Source organism: Thermobia domestica, chromosome 16 (genome assembly GCF_964235325.1).
Source record: "Thermobia domestica chromosome 16, izTheDome1.hap1.1, whole genome shotgun sequence".
Classification (NCBI taxonomy): domain Eukaryota; kingdom Metazoa; phylum Arthropoda; class Insecta; order Zygentoma; family Lepismatidae; genus Thermobia; species Thermobia domestica.
In genome coordinates, this window is record NC_137469.1 from 156,443,671 (window position 1) to 156,459,450 (window position 15,780).

General features: G+C 35.1%; 1 protein-coding gene across 2 annotated transcripts in view; it reads left to right on the forward strand.

The window, feature by feature from the left end:
* LOC145673477 (uncharacterized) overlaps window positions 1-15,780 on the forward strand; it is a 493,254-nt gene that overhangs the window by 377,467 nt on the left and 100,007 nt on the right. The window contains exon 1 of one of the 2 annotated variants that reach the window (XM_081743209.1): window positions 4,569-4,737. The exons of the other annotated variant lie outside the window; for it this stretch is intronic. Coding sequence (XP_081599335.1) covers window positions 4,668-4,737 — 70 coding nt within the window. The 5' untranslated portion in view covers window positions 4,569-4,667. Of the gene's footprint in view, window positions 1-4,568; window positions 4,738-15,780 lie in introns of those variants that run through there. 2 annotated transcript variants of the gene reach the window in all.

Genomic DNA, 15,780 nt, shown 5'->3' on the forward strand with positions numbered 1-15,780 from the left:
CTTGCACGGTCGAATTTTTGAACCCAACCCGGGAGTGATGTTAACTGGCTGGGTTCGGTTCAACTGAGCGAACAGCTCGAAGCTACTCAGTTGGAATGAGCCACCGACTCGAGGCCGGCTCTTTTGAAACGAGTCATCGGTTCGGTTCGACTCAGGCTCAACTGAGCCGATGGCTCGGGAATTGCCTCGGTTGGGTGATCCATCAGCTCGGTTCAGTTCGGCTCGGGTGAGCCATCGGCTCGAGACGGCTCGTTTCACTTCTCGGCCGGGCTCGATAGTGAATGAGCTGTGAGCCGAGCCGTTAACAACCCTAAACCCGGACCGAGCAGTTTTGAACATGTTTAGCCGGCGCCCTATAACTTTCAACGATTTTTGACTCGAGCCCGAATACTTGCTCCTTCGTGAACTCAAACCTGAACTTCGTGAGTGATGTCCTTGCCTCCTGAAGACTTCTCGAAGACCGAGATCGACAGTCAACTAGTTTTTAGTATTCAGATACAAGCCTACTATCTTTCATGGTTATACATGGTGTTGTTGTTGTTATAATAATAATAATAATAATAATAATAATAATAATAATAATAATAATAATAATAATAATAATAATAATAATAATAATAATAATAATAATAATAATAATAATAATAATAATAATAATAATGAATTGTGGTAGTAGTATGATAGATAATGATATTTCTAAGTAGGGTACTAGAGTACATGAAATTACACACAGGATTTAGTTCGATTTGTCTCGTTTTGGCTCGACTCGACTCGAAACTCGACCCAAATTCGAGACGAATAGGAGGGAATTTTTCGAGCCGAGTTCTCTAGTCGAGCTCAAAGATGTATGTTTCGAGTCGAGTCGAGTTTCAAAGAAAACTCGCTGATGCTCCCTCTGACTGCCCCCAGGACATACTGTGTTGTAATGTAGGTCAAGTAGTACAAAACTATTATTTTCGATATACAAAAAAGAAAAAAAAAGTTCCTCCTCGAAATATGTGTCTGCCTTCAGCCGGCTCCCTCCAACAAATTGAAGCTGTAAAATCTACAACATTTTGCTGCATTTCAAGAAGTATTTGAATTAAATCACAAAATTATCGAAAAATGAAAATTTTCAAGTGTCAAACAGTTTAATGGTACCTGCGAAAGTTACTTTAATCACCACCAGTAATCATACTCAAAAATAAATAAATAAATAAATAACAGAAATAAGAAAATGGTGGCAAAGTCAGGTATTATTTAGTCTTGATAGATTCAAAGCAGTGTATGTCGGAACCACATCAGTATAGGTATTAAAGTTTGACTGGAAGCGCTTAATTAGAAGTGTCACGTGTTCTTGCACTGCCAGAGGCAGTTTTAGGAATGCAATGTATATACCCGATTGCAATGAAATGAACTGAGCGAGCTTAAACTACGTAATCATTCCTGGCCATTATGCAATAATAAATGCCATTTTTAATTGTTGACAAAAAAATCGCGTGAAAACTTTTCCCCCATGTTAAGTCTATGCAAGCGTTTTTCGGTGATTATTCCTCGATGGTACATCGGATTTTTGATTTCGACCTATGTTGTCACTCAACACGACATACTCTATCAGCGTGCTAAGTTTGGTTGAGATCGGCCAAACGGTCTAGGAGGAGTTCGCGGACAACCAAACGGCTAACCCGAGTATAAGAGCTTCGCTTCGCTCAGCTCAATTAATAGTTCATAAATGCGAACGGAAATAAAAATAGTAAAAAGACGTGAAATTAAGGATATCCTACAAGTATTCTCTTGTTGGGATGTATAAGATTTTTTATGCTCTTGTAACTGAAGTTGTTTATTTTTATTAGAACTTAGCATGATTTAGTAGTTCACTTATTTCATGCTACGCCTATACTGACATATTTAAATTTTATAATACAGTAGAGCGTCGATTATCCGAACGTCGGTCAACCGAACGACAATTAACCGAACTGTGTACTCGCTCGCACCTGTTACTCTCCCACTCTACCGTCCATCATCCCCCTCACTCCCAAACCAAGTTTCCCACAGTAGTCGCCGCACTGAGCCACCGCTGGCGGAACATTGCTTCTAATGGGGCCTTCATAAGGCGCTGCTGACCGCCCAAGCCGCCAGTCGCTGTGCTTCAACAATCAGCACACTTCTGTCGGTTTGGCACTGGCTGTAGAAGTACAGTCCAGTACAGTGCAGTACAGTACAGTACAGTTCGATTATCCGAACAAACCAGTTTTCCGAACACCCATGTCCCCCAATTACTTCGGATAATCGACGCTCTACTGTACTTGTAGTAACTGTGTAAGTAAGGGTATATCTGACCTGTATATTTTCCCAGCATGAACCTGTACATGCACCCCCAAAGTTATACAGAAATTGGTGCCAGTGGTTCCAGGAAATACGTACGTTAGACTCAGTGGCGGCGATTGGACGTTAAAAGTGGGGGGGCAAGATATGATCAGAATATCTGTATATAAATTTTAGTTTCCCTGGTTGTTTCTAACACTTTGTTTGACGAAAGGTTGTATAACTAATAGGATACTATCTTTTTCGGTTAAAATACAGTATATCGTATTTCATATTTTATTAATTAAATTGACAAGAGCAACGCAAGTAGGTACTAGCCCTTTGTACTGTTAAACAACGAATGTGTAAGAAGAGATTTGATTACGCTCATGAATATCTTAAAATTTTGTGTGGAAAATTGTGTAATCAGATTATTTAATAACAAATGTACAAAAGAAATAAATAGAAAGGATAATATTAAACAGTAATGAATAACGAGTCTTGTTTTGTAGAAGTAATATTAAAACTTGGGATTAATTAACAACTTAAATTTTAATTCCGGACATGCTATTAAACGTATATTACTCTTAAAAATGAAAGGCAGTAAATACTACAAGCATATGCTACGGCATTTAAAGCAATATTTGCTTTTGTAGCTTCCCGAAACATGTTCGTTGCCACTAGGTGCACGTTTCACTTGCTTGGAACACATTAAAACACAACAATACTTACAATCACTCCACACTCCAGTTATAGAAAATAATCCTAAAACCTAGAATTGTGTTGAATTCACTAAATTTCATTGTATATACACTCGTACAGCCCTAAACACACCACTTCACGCGTATATTACACTACAAAACAATTAAAAAGGTGGAAGTTGTTTCTTATTACTGTCCTTTTAATCAATATTCCTTACTTTACAAAGAAGAAAAGACATTTTAATAACTGTCAATTTTTGTGTAATTAAATAATACCTTGTGAAATACTTATTTTCTTTGCGAAACGTTCTCTTAGTTAGCTTCAAAGCGGCTGACTAAAATATCGAGCCCTTGTAGGAAGGGGGTATAGAAGCAAACCCTACTAAATCCATTTTCGAATTTTATCTGGGAACAAAGAAAAAGTGATGCCATCATGTTTTCCAAATTGTTAAACAACTTTTTTTCTTTGTTTTGTTTAGTGGTTGATTTCACTCATTTGTATTAAGTAGTGAACACTAAACAAAAAAAAAAAAAAAAAGTTCAACTTCTGAAACATACGGGCGTCACTTCTTCATTTCCTGAGAAAATTAAAAAATGGATTTAGCAAATTTTGCTTCTATATCCCTGAATTGAAAGTATGCTGGAATTGTTGTGCTTCAATAGGTCAATTTTTGGGCCATTTTCCGTGGCAAAACGCAATTCCTGTAGGTTTCTTAACTTCACGGGAAGACAACCAATACGTACTCACGCAACGGCAATCATATGGCACCATTTTTTTTTCTATGAAACAGTTGTACATACAAAAATACACTTCCAAATGAAATTATATACATTAAAGGATTACTTCAAAAAAGTGGGGGGCAACTGCCCCCCTTTGCCCCCCCCCTAATCGCCGCCCATGGTTAGACTCATAAAATGTAATCTATTTCATAGATTGGATTGCATTGTAGTGATCAGAAAGAAATCGACATTTGTTGAAACAACATCTGATATTATTTTAACGACTAGGCCTTATCATTGTTACCGCTTTCATGGACTCTGTATGGATAGGGTTATTATTCACTGATAAAATGACGTGTATTTTTCTTATTCATAAAAAAAAAAATCGATGTTGTTTCAACTTTAAATAATAACAGTATTCACACAAACTTCAAAAACAAGAAAAATGAAAATCTTTAAAATATTGATATTGTTTTAACAAATACCAATTCAAATATATATTTTTTATCTAACTCTAACAAAACTTAATATCTCATAAGCAATATTTCCCGACTGTGATTATTCAGAACATCCTCATTTATTGAGGTAGCGAATAATGGGACGTGGTATTAAAATGTGATTCAAATCTAACACAAGTTTTCACACGAAACATCGTACTGCAACACCGTTTGAACGTATTCATGTGTATTGAAGACAGGCGTTCCACTCACGTTCCTGAACCCTAAGAATTTTTCGTGTTTCCTCTATATTACATTTATCCATCTTTATCTCTATTGATCTGTTAAGAATATTATCTTATCAATTGAGAGCAGCATAGCACAACATTATCTAATCATTTCTCTCAGATGATGTCATTCAGTATAGTTGACAAGGTGTAGGCAACCGATATATTGTTTTCAACTAAAATAGTTCTTTATTTTCGCCTTATTCATAGAGTGTGTACATTTACTAACTTCTGATGTGATGTTGAGTTTTCTGTGGATTCGTTGTTTCTTCTCTTATTTCTTGGTTATTTATATTCTTGGCGCATTAGGTAAGTTTTCGAAATGGATTGTATCATATTTTTGTTTGATTTTGTTAGTATTACAGGTGTTAATATGTGCTGTCTAATCTGTCAGTTTCATCATAGCTAATATTGTTTGCTTTTATAAGAAGATAATAAATTATTTACGAAAAGCTCAGAGCAGGCATATTCTCTAATACATCGGCTACAGTGATATTCTTTTGATATTCGCATCGCTTTGCATGTGCGTGTCCAGTGTTCGATCCTTAATGGGAGTATGTTGAACGGAATGACTACGGTACTTTACACGTAAATTGAAAGTTAACATCCTCACAGTGATGACGTAGAGGCGTCAAGGGGGACGACGCCTTAGTTCCATCATTAACCCCTGACTATATTCTCAAGTATGTTGTTTTGTAAGATAGGTCAAATTATTTTCACTACACAAAAGATATATCTACCCCCTCAAAAATATCTCTGCCCCTCCACTTATCCTCCCCAAACAATGAAAACTGACGTCGTTCTGCATCTCTAAAGTTTATCTCAGTTCACGATTCATGTAAACTAATATTTTCCTAGTTTCTTACTTTTAATTCACCATAGACTGAGTAAAAATATTCCAGTTATGAAAATAAATAAATAAATTCGAGATTTCAAACGATTCACATGTTCCATGATGATTAAGTTGTTAAAAGTGTTTTCAAATATTCATTTTACGTACGTAAAAACATCTAGAGACAATACCATTTAATTTGCATTTTACTAAGTTCAGTGACGACGCTAGAGGAGGAAAGAGAACGCCCTCAAATGGCATCGTCCGCGACCTGACAGTCTCCCAGACCAGGTCCGTAGCCAGGATTATTCACTGGGGACACATTTCATTGGCTACTAAAAATGAATTTCATGTATATATCAGCATTTCTTTTACATATCGCTTCTTGCGTAGTAGCAATTTGCAAATCCAATTTGAAATTGCATCCCAATTTATAATTTTTGTATCACACTTTTATAAGAGAAAAATTATTATCTATGTATTTTACTGTTTTACATGAACATGAAATAAAAAATAAAATAATTCTTGTCTGTAAAAATGAATATATTGCCATTCTACAGATTACCTAAGACGATAGCTGGTTTAGAATGTACTCATGTGGAGCGTAGTTTGTCCACCACAAAGTCCACATCGCGCAAGCTGGGATCAAACCAGGGACCCCAAGCACCAGATCCGGTGCTTGGAGTCCCTGGTTCGATCCCAACTCGCGCCGTGTGGACTTTGTGGTGGACAAACACCGTGCTCATGGGTTTTCTCAAGGTTCTCCCGTTTCCTCCCACTTTCTTCATTCCATCATTTCATTCATTTTGATCATCACCGTCTCCTTTAGCCTAACCGGCATAACCGTGGGACGTAAAACTTAAAGATTTCATTTTTTTTCCTGAATCCATAATATAGACAAGAAATGGAGTGCATTACATAGCCCTGTACCTTCATTTTTATTGCAGAAATACAATAACTTCATTCGCATACACTAACTTAAGAAGTATTGAATTCCTAACTCGTATTGCACCCAAATGCTACACGAATCAAGTTCATTCTTCTACTTTTTAAATATTGTAAACCAAAACTACTTTTCTTACGCCATTTCAATGGAAAACAAGACGTAGTAGCAAAAAAATATTTCTGCGTTGACACTATGAAATAATTATATAGATATGTCATATGAATAAATTATCAGAGCTTCAAACAACAGAGGACAGAAAGGGACAGAAACATTGAAGAATTGAAGAATTTAGTGCTATAATTTAAATAAATTGTCATGGATCCTGCAGATCTATCTCTTTGTACGCTAGGAAAAATGTCGCCCCTCGGTGGCGACGAAATCAGCTTTAGGGGCCCACAGAGTTATTGTTACTCATCTAAGTAGGACAAAACAATAATTTATTTCCTTTTGGAAATATCTAGTTTTACTCTTAGGACTACTCGGGGCCGCGGTGGCTCAGTGGTAAAACGTTCACCTCTGGTGCATGGGGTCCCTGCTTCGATCCCAGCCCTCGCCAAGTGAACTTTGTGGTGGACAAACCAGGGTTTGAAAAGGGACCCGGACAAATCTGCCAATTACCAAATGCGCCAAACGCGAAAATGACCAAATGTGCCAATTGTGAAAATGGACAAATAAGCCAATGGACAAATCTGCGAATGGACAAATCTGCCAATTGACAAATCTGCCGATTACCAAATCTTCCAATTACCAAATCTGCCAATTACCAAATGCGCCAAACGCGAAAATGACCAAATGCGCCAATCGTGAGAATGGACAAATCTGCCAATGGACAAATCTGCCAATTGACAAATCCGCCAACTACCAAACCTGCCAATTACCAAATCTGCCAAACGCGAAAATGACCAAATGCGCCAATCGTGAGAATGGACAAATGAGCCAATTACCAAATCTGCCAATGGACAAATCTGCCAATTGACAAATCCGCCGATTACCAAACCTGCCAATTACCAAATCTGCCAATTACCAAATGCGCCAATCGTGAAAATGGACAAATCTTCCAATCGACAATTCTGCCAAACGGAAAACACCCAATTCTGTTTGTATTATCATCAAATAACTGGATAATCTAGTAAAAACATAAAGAAAGAAAGTATTTATGAATAACAAGCAAGAAACTAAGAGTAATTAAGAGAAAGTAATCAAATCATCGCCCAAATATTTGAGGATTTGAACGAGATAACCATTTACAATAGCATTAACATTTACTTATTGGGGGAGATCGGGGCTGGGTGACGAACTGCATATAACTCCTTCATTAATTAACATAATGAGCTGTTGCTACTGTCATAAAAGAGCGACCTATGGATGCAGCTGCCACCTTTATATGGAATTTGTAACTTGCGGATTATGGTGTCTATTAGATAAAGCGTGTTTTTGCCAGTCTGAAGTATTTTTTTTCAGTTCTCTGTTACATCACAGAATCGTCACTACTTGGGGTACAGAGGTAAGTAATATAGCATTAGTTAGATATGAACTTTTTTTTATGGATATTCAAACAATAAAACGTAAATGCCAAACAATTGCTGAGTAATTACGACTTTGTTGCACAAAATGGGCTTGGGGTTAGTTGGCGTATAGCATTTGGGGTTGGTTGACAAGTGCGCCAAACAACCTCATGTGAAATTTTATTTCATTTTATTTTTATTGTTACATTGTTTGTTTTATTGTTATATAGTTTACAGTTCTACCAATCTTTTACTTCAATGTTATAGAATAGCATGCAGATATTGGATTGCTGTCAAAATTTAGAAATCGAGAAAAGACTGTATGCCGGACTCTGAATTTTCTAAATAGGCCTAATTCTCAGGATCAAGAATATTTTGCATGTGCTCTTTTGTTACAAAAATAGAGGCCTAGCTATTGCTTTTTCTTTCTTTGTGGAAAGTAGGAAATAAATTGCATTTCTCGATAATTCAGCTAAAACATATCTTAGTTTCTCTTAGCTACTTTGTGAACAGCGGGAAATAAACTACCTTTCTTGATAGTTCAGTTATTTTAATTACATTTTGAAACAATATGAAGAATTAACCTACACCAAATCATATTAAAACTGATGTGGTTTGATAATTTTGTAGCTTTCAATGTCATGACAACCAAGCTAGAATAAAAGAAAGAAGTTTTCATATTTCATAATGCTGATTCTTTTAAATGTTGTGAATAAAAGTAAATTCAAACTTCAAATAGCCTACTTCATTGCAATATATATAATAGAATTCAGAAAAATAACGTATATTTCTAATAAATCCAATTTGTGTGTGCTTTGCTATATTTAAAAAGAATGCCAACTAGCCCCACGCTATCAGCCAACCAGACCCTCAGTAGGGGTCGGTTGGCATACTCCGTTTTAAAAGAAAGAAAAATTATTTCTCGAAAACTGTAAGCAACAAAACAAAACCCAAAATGGAATTTATTAGAGGAAACATTGGTCTGTCCGTACACATCCATTACATTGCAATACAGTGCACAATCTGCTCATAAAAAAAATAAAGAATGAAAAGTTCGCCAACCAGCCCCGATCTCCCCTATATGTTTAAAAAGTTGGTTATTTTGTGAAGACCGGAGAGACATATGATGTAAAAGTTCAATAAATCGTACATGCTCTAAGGCAATGAGAGATAATTTGCTTGTAATTATGTGTTAATTTCGATGAATTTATAACTGTTAAAAATGAATGTTTTTGTTATTTGCTGAAGTGATTGGCCACTTTCTGCACTGAGGTTATAGTTGGGGCACCCGACCTCTTGGACATTACTAGTGATGGGCAGTGGGAATATTCCCAGTGGGAAAGGATTTTAAAAAAATAGGAATATTCCGGGGTTTTTTTCCCTGGCCTATAAATTCCCGGGAAGGAATTTATATCCATTTCTTTACTTTATTTTCCAAATTATAAGAACCGTATGACTAATTACATTATTTTAATATATTATGATTTACTTCTAGATTTTAAAGAATTTGGAGGTTAAAAAAATTTAAATTTTTTTACTGTACTTGACATAATTAATAATATGAGTTTTTAAGTACCATTTCCATTTGCACCAAAAGGTAGGGTAATTGTTTAGTATTGGGGGCCCAAAACTAGCAAAAAGTAGGACGATTTACGGAACAAATGAGTTGATAGTGGTGTTCAATTAGTCAAGAAAGTATTGAACACAATTTTGTTTAGGGCAGTAGGGGATTTGTACAAACCGTAAAGGTAAGTGGAAGTGATTTATGTGAGAAAAGAAAGCGAATTGTTGGTAACGAAGATAGAAAACAACGTGCCCTGCGGGGCTCTACCCCGCCTTCACTCGCTAACTCTCACTCGGCAATGCTGTCTGAATTTAATGTTGGTAACGTAATTTAACGTATGAAACCATAAAACAACCGCATCGAAATAGAATATCGCAAAAAAACTAGGTGCAAAATCTGGACCCACCAAACTAAACAATAGCCAAAAGTAGCAAAGTACTAATTTACAAATGATGAAAAGAATCCATTTTGTAAAGTAATGTAGAATTATGTAGAAATAGAGATGAAGTACTATTAATTAACCCTGAACCACCGTTAGTAATAGACGTCGGTCTGTCTCCTGTCTCTGACTCGAATTTCTGAAGAGGTACTCGGACTTCTCTTACATGTGAATTAAAGCATGAAATTTCGAGAAATGGGCAGGAAAAAATGTCGTGTATGGCAATATTACATGCAAACTTATAAAGATAAGAAAGTATCTTGCAATCGCAAATGTTGACAAAATGGTGGGACATGTGTCTTCTGGCACTTACCCAACCTAATTTGTTTATAACACTTAAAAATTTAATATGTTTATATCAGTAGTAGAGTCAAGTTCAGATAATCCACTTACATGTAAATTTAAACTTTTTAGCGGTTTAAAAGTATGTCGACTTACTATACCATTTTTGAAACATATTTACTTTCGTAGAACATATTGTAAATAAATATAGATTTATGCATACTCTCTAAATATAATAAAATATTAATAAAATAACATCGTTCAAAATATACATTTTAAAGGCTCCGCTGGGAACAAGAGTAATAATATACTGTGATATAGAAACGAATTTAACTTTGAAATCATAATATAGTAATAGAATGCAATTTTATTTGTGATTGTAGATAAATTCCCGGAAAATTCCCATTTTCGGGAATCTTCCCGGGATTATTCCGGAAAAATATCTTCCCGGGAATTTACCCATCACTAGACATCATATATACATGTTACAGTTGGCAATACTTTTTAAAATGACGCAGTTGCAAGAAATTTATAAAGCGAACGTTGCTTGTTTTCGCACCTTTGATACTTGACCAACAGTTTTTGGTAGTTGTGATTACCACATATTCTCCTAATTTCACGACTTTTAGTAGTATTGCCAACTTTAACATTCATTATTATATCTCCTAAACGGTGTAAAATATCAAATTGCTGTAAACGGCATTATGATCATTACATCTTTTTCGAAATAAAACCCTTTGCAAGAAGTCAAGTTTTGAATTCCTTGTAGCTTTTTTCTTCTGTTTGATAGAAATACACCATATACTGACCATAGTATTCGACACTAAGGTGCTTTCGATGTGCGATGCACCATCCGTCTCACTTGCGTCATCACTGTTATAGAGACCTCCAAAATTGGGATGTTTCTGGATTTTTGTGATATTATAGCATAATTAGTTTGCAACACTGAACAATAAAAGTGGTATTGTGGTATTGTTTGTTTTCGATTTGTATGTAGACTTAAAATTTGTAATAACTTAACGTAGTGCTATTCAAAAAATACAACTTTGTGTTGAGTTGGCAACATTTTACATCCGGTGATATTAACCAATACGTGGCTAGGTGCCCCCCTTCCTACAGTTGCTTCATGCAAGGTTTCGCTTCCTTCCCTCTTTTTGTTTTTCTCTGGTCACAATGGGAGAAACTTCGAGAGGAAACGGGCGGCGGTAATTTTGTCACCGGAAACTTCGTCACCGGAAAGTTCGTCACGGTAATTTCGTCACTGGTAATTTTGTCACCAAAATATTACCATATAGGTAATTTCGTCACCGAAAATTTTGTCACGATAATATCATCACCAGTGTCTTTTAGAATATAATACAAGTACAATGAATGAATCGGAAAAGTTTTTGAAATTGCTTTCTTTAATCTTCAACTGAAACAAATCGAAATATAATAATAATGATAATAATAATAATAATAATAATAATAATAATAATAATAATAATAATTATTATTATTATTATTATTATTATTATTATTATTATTATTATTATTATTATTATCATTATTATTATTATTATTATTATTATTATTATTATTAAATAAAGAGTTACATATTTCAGATATCGTATTTGAGGGGATACGGCTGTTTCGGTGTAGGATATTTTGATGTAGGACGTTTTGGTGCAGGGCGTTTAGGTGTGAGGCTGGTTCGGTGTAAAAGTTCCAATGTTTACATCGAAATGTCCACTCTTCAAAATGAAAATTATTCGTTACGGAGAAATAAATTCATGAAGTAGAAAATATAAATTAATAAATAAAAAAATTAAATGCTGCTGTAATTGTCAGGGGTTACTTATTTATAGTGGATCCCCTCGCTTCACTCTATGTCAGAACTTCTTATATCCTCAAATGTTATAATTATGAATTGACTGGGAAAACGTTTTACGGTAATGATATATATAGTAAAAAAAAAAAAAAAAAAAAGTGTGTGGTGTATAAACATTGTGTACACCACACACACCTTGTTACGGCAATAACTGTGCACAAATCGCAAAATGCTGCACAATCTTTGAAAGGAAATTTTCAAACACAGGAGGTTTTTCTTCAAAATAACCGCTTTTATGTCATGCATACCGAATAAGATTAGCAAATCTAGGAGAAGAAAACTGATTATGAATCAGTGTTGGGATCTTAATTATATTATTACGGAGATGTAAATTGATGTTATAGTTGTAGAGAAGGACAGTGTCAGATAAATGTCTCAAGAAATTTTTTTAATGGGCTAAAGAGCACAAGAAGAGCCTGAATCCTACCAGTTGTTCCCGCAGAAATGGTTTATATTATGAGTTACTCTTTTGTTCTTAAAATAGGTTCAAAGTTGATGAAATGTGACCACTCCACGAAGCTAACAACAAAATGGACTTTGGATTAGACGCTTGAAGAAAAATCTCTTGGAACCATGATCTCACAAGACTTGATGTTAATTTTTCCGGATTTGATGTTTTTACAAGGATGTTTACAAATTTAAAGAGGTTGTGTTGGACTACAAGACCAAATGTTCCATTGTTTTCCTATAAAACAATTAACAGTGGTGATAACCAGTGATTTATTTGTGGATTTTGTAGAAGGGGGGAATATTTATGCAAGATTGTGTTCCATATAACAGAACAACTTTAAAGTGGGGTTGGGACAACATTATTTTTAAACTTACCTACTTTGAAATTATGGTACTAGTTTTATAGGAGAACCCCAAGTTAATCATTTTTATTTTTTTTTAAACAATTTTATGGTAAATACGGATAGGCACGTTAGAGAAGATTTGGTTAGGTAGATAAGATTACGTGCGTTAATTACCGTACTACGTTTTGCCTTACTGCTGAGTAAAAGCTCTATAGTTGCATTGCAATCTGCACACCCTTGTCATAACAAGTGTCACACTCCTACGTAAAACGGTTTTGCTATGACAAGTAATTCTTTAGTCTGTTCTAATTTGGTCCTTAAAGACTAAATTCCCCGCCTGAATAATAAATACAACAAAAGGTAAGAGTTTACTTTGGGCAGAACAGTGATAGGTGCACATATACTTGAGCTTAATTTTATTAAATAGAAGGGGAAAGACGCTACTAAATGTCATTGCTCGTTATCATAAATAAGTTTTAGTACCATTTTGCTTCTTGTACTTAATAAAATTAGATTCAGGGGTGTGTGCACCTATCAATGTTCTGCTGAAAGTAAACTTTTGGGCAACAAAACATACTGGCATTAAAATGAATCCAGAATTGAACAAAGAAAGAGTTAAGCTGAAGCATGATTTACGGCATGTTATCTAACACTGTCTTTAGAAATTAACAATACTTTCACACCATACCTCACTTTAGAATAGTGTAGCAATACTAGGTTGTTTTACATCGGATACCGTCTTTTTCCCAGTTGTTTTATTGGTAGCGGCATGATATCATGATCTCAATTTTTTATCCAGCTGATGGTATACTTTTCTGCATTGAACGAGGTAATATTTGGTCCATTAACGTTTATGAAAAGAATAAATTCGAGGGTTTTTACAGATAAATGGTTTCTAGTATCAGTATGCTGGAAGTTTAAGCTGGAAAAGCCTCTCACACTCTGTAGAAGAAACTGGAAGAACACTGACTTCCATGTTAAGACGTTGTGGACTTGGGCCAATATTATGTTTCATTTTATGCTCTAGAAATTCCTGCAGAATTTTGGCTGAATCATCAGAGAAAAATTTTATTTCTTTTATTTTATTTTTGAAATTTGCATTGCTTCTTTGTCGCCGTTTAACATTCTTGCAGACAATTCTTCTCTCTAATTGGATTGTAGCAAAACCTTGGCACCACTGAACGTTTCGAGCGTATGTTATCTGCTAGACCCTTGCAATCTTATTTTCTGGTACTTCTCAAGAGAATTGTCTAAGGGTTTTGCCAGTGAGACTCCATAAAACTGACCAGTTTCTTCAAACTGACGTAATTGTTCCACGGACACGCCGCCTTTTTCTTTCAACGTTTCCAGAACATTTACAGTTTTTCAATTTTGCTTATAACCTGTAAAAGGGATGCAGACCTTTCTTGTAGAAACAGGCTAAGGATATGTAGAGGTTCCAGCGCATCTCGAATCATGGACATTTCACAAACAAAATTCCACTTAGTGAGTTTTACGTACAGATCTGAAAATATTGCACGCTGCTGAAAGCTTCTCTGCAAATTTGTAGAAGCTTCTCGAAAGTGTTCCACTAGCGCAGGGTAAGACTTCCGCAATGGTTCTACTGAACGGTACGAAGAGCCTAACCTTTAGTAATATTATAGAAGCGAATACTTAGTTCTCCTGATATTAATTCGATTTCTCTCCTGTTCTTCGGGAACATTGAGTAAACACTGTACAATCTACAAGGCTTTGAAAATGAACCATATCTGAAATCGTATTTACAGTTTTAGCTTATGACTCATGCAGTAAAACACAAATAAATTGGTGTCTAATTCTCGCTGGAGTAAAGAAACAGCACCATTTATTTCGCCTTGCATGTTATTTGCGCCATCAATAGAAACTGCTATAAGTCTTTCCCGTAATATAATTTGGGAAAGATTCATACTTTTACATATTTTAACTATGGAATCACAAACCTCTCTGCCTGTTGTTACCTATAACTCATTAAACCTAAAAATATATTGCTACACACCTGATTAACTACAGTACGGATATACACAATAAGAACAGATTTATGAGACACAGTGGAGGATTCGTCCATCATTAGCGCGAAGGGTTCATCGGAATTCGCAAGATACGGGTCATTTTTCGTTCATTTCTGTAGCTACAAAGTTAATAATATTTGAACACGTAACATTAAAGTAGAGAACTTGTTCGAGGTTCATTCAATTTATTTTTTACTATTTAATAAGATGCACGGTAAACGACAGACGATTTTGGGCAGTAACATAGGCAGTTCTAAATATCACAGTTGTCTTTTTAAAACGAATTTCATTCACAATTAACAAGAAAGCCTCTTATTTTGTGTACCGGAATTACATGCCTTTCAATCGTCAGGAGCTTTTCCTTTATTAAAGTATAGTTTAATATCCATTTCCTTATATTCTTTTTAAGGTGTTTGTCAACGAAGAAACTACCAATTCACATCTGCAGTGACTGCTCACTGATAACTGAAAATTTATTATTATTATTATTATTATTATTATTATTATTATTATTATTATTATTATTATTATTATTATTATTATTATTATTATTATTATTATTATTATTATTATTGTGCTACTCAGATGAAGTATGATAATCACTGGTATCAGCTGCAAGATTTTTCTTCGGGAAAGAATTCTATAAACAAGACCAGCATAGCTCGCGACAATAAACATACTTAAAAGTAAAGAATTGTTACTAAAATATGGAGTTGAATTATTGTACTTTAAAACAGATTGTGTAGCCTAAGGCCACATTGCCACGTTAAATGAATCTTGTAGCTGTCATAAAAAGAAAAAACTTGCAACCCGATCTTTCTATTTACTATTTAGATGTTACAACTTCTTGAAAGCAAGAAAGGTGTTTCCACACATGCAGCATTGCACTCTAGTGGACAAACAGTGAACCTCCTCATTAAAAACGTGTATTTTGGCGCACTTCCCCTCCCTGTCCAAAAGAATCCGTTGTTTCGGAAGCGGCGAAACTGGTTTTTCCTTTATATCAGCGGGAGGGCGATAGCAGGGTAACAAGCAAGACGTCCCAGAATGCTGCACACTGTTCAACTCCTTGCAAGATGGAAAAAAAAAATTA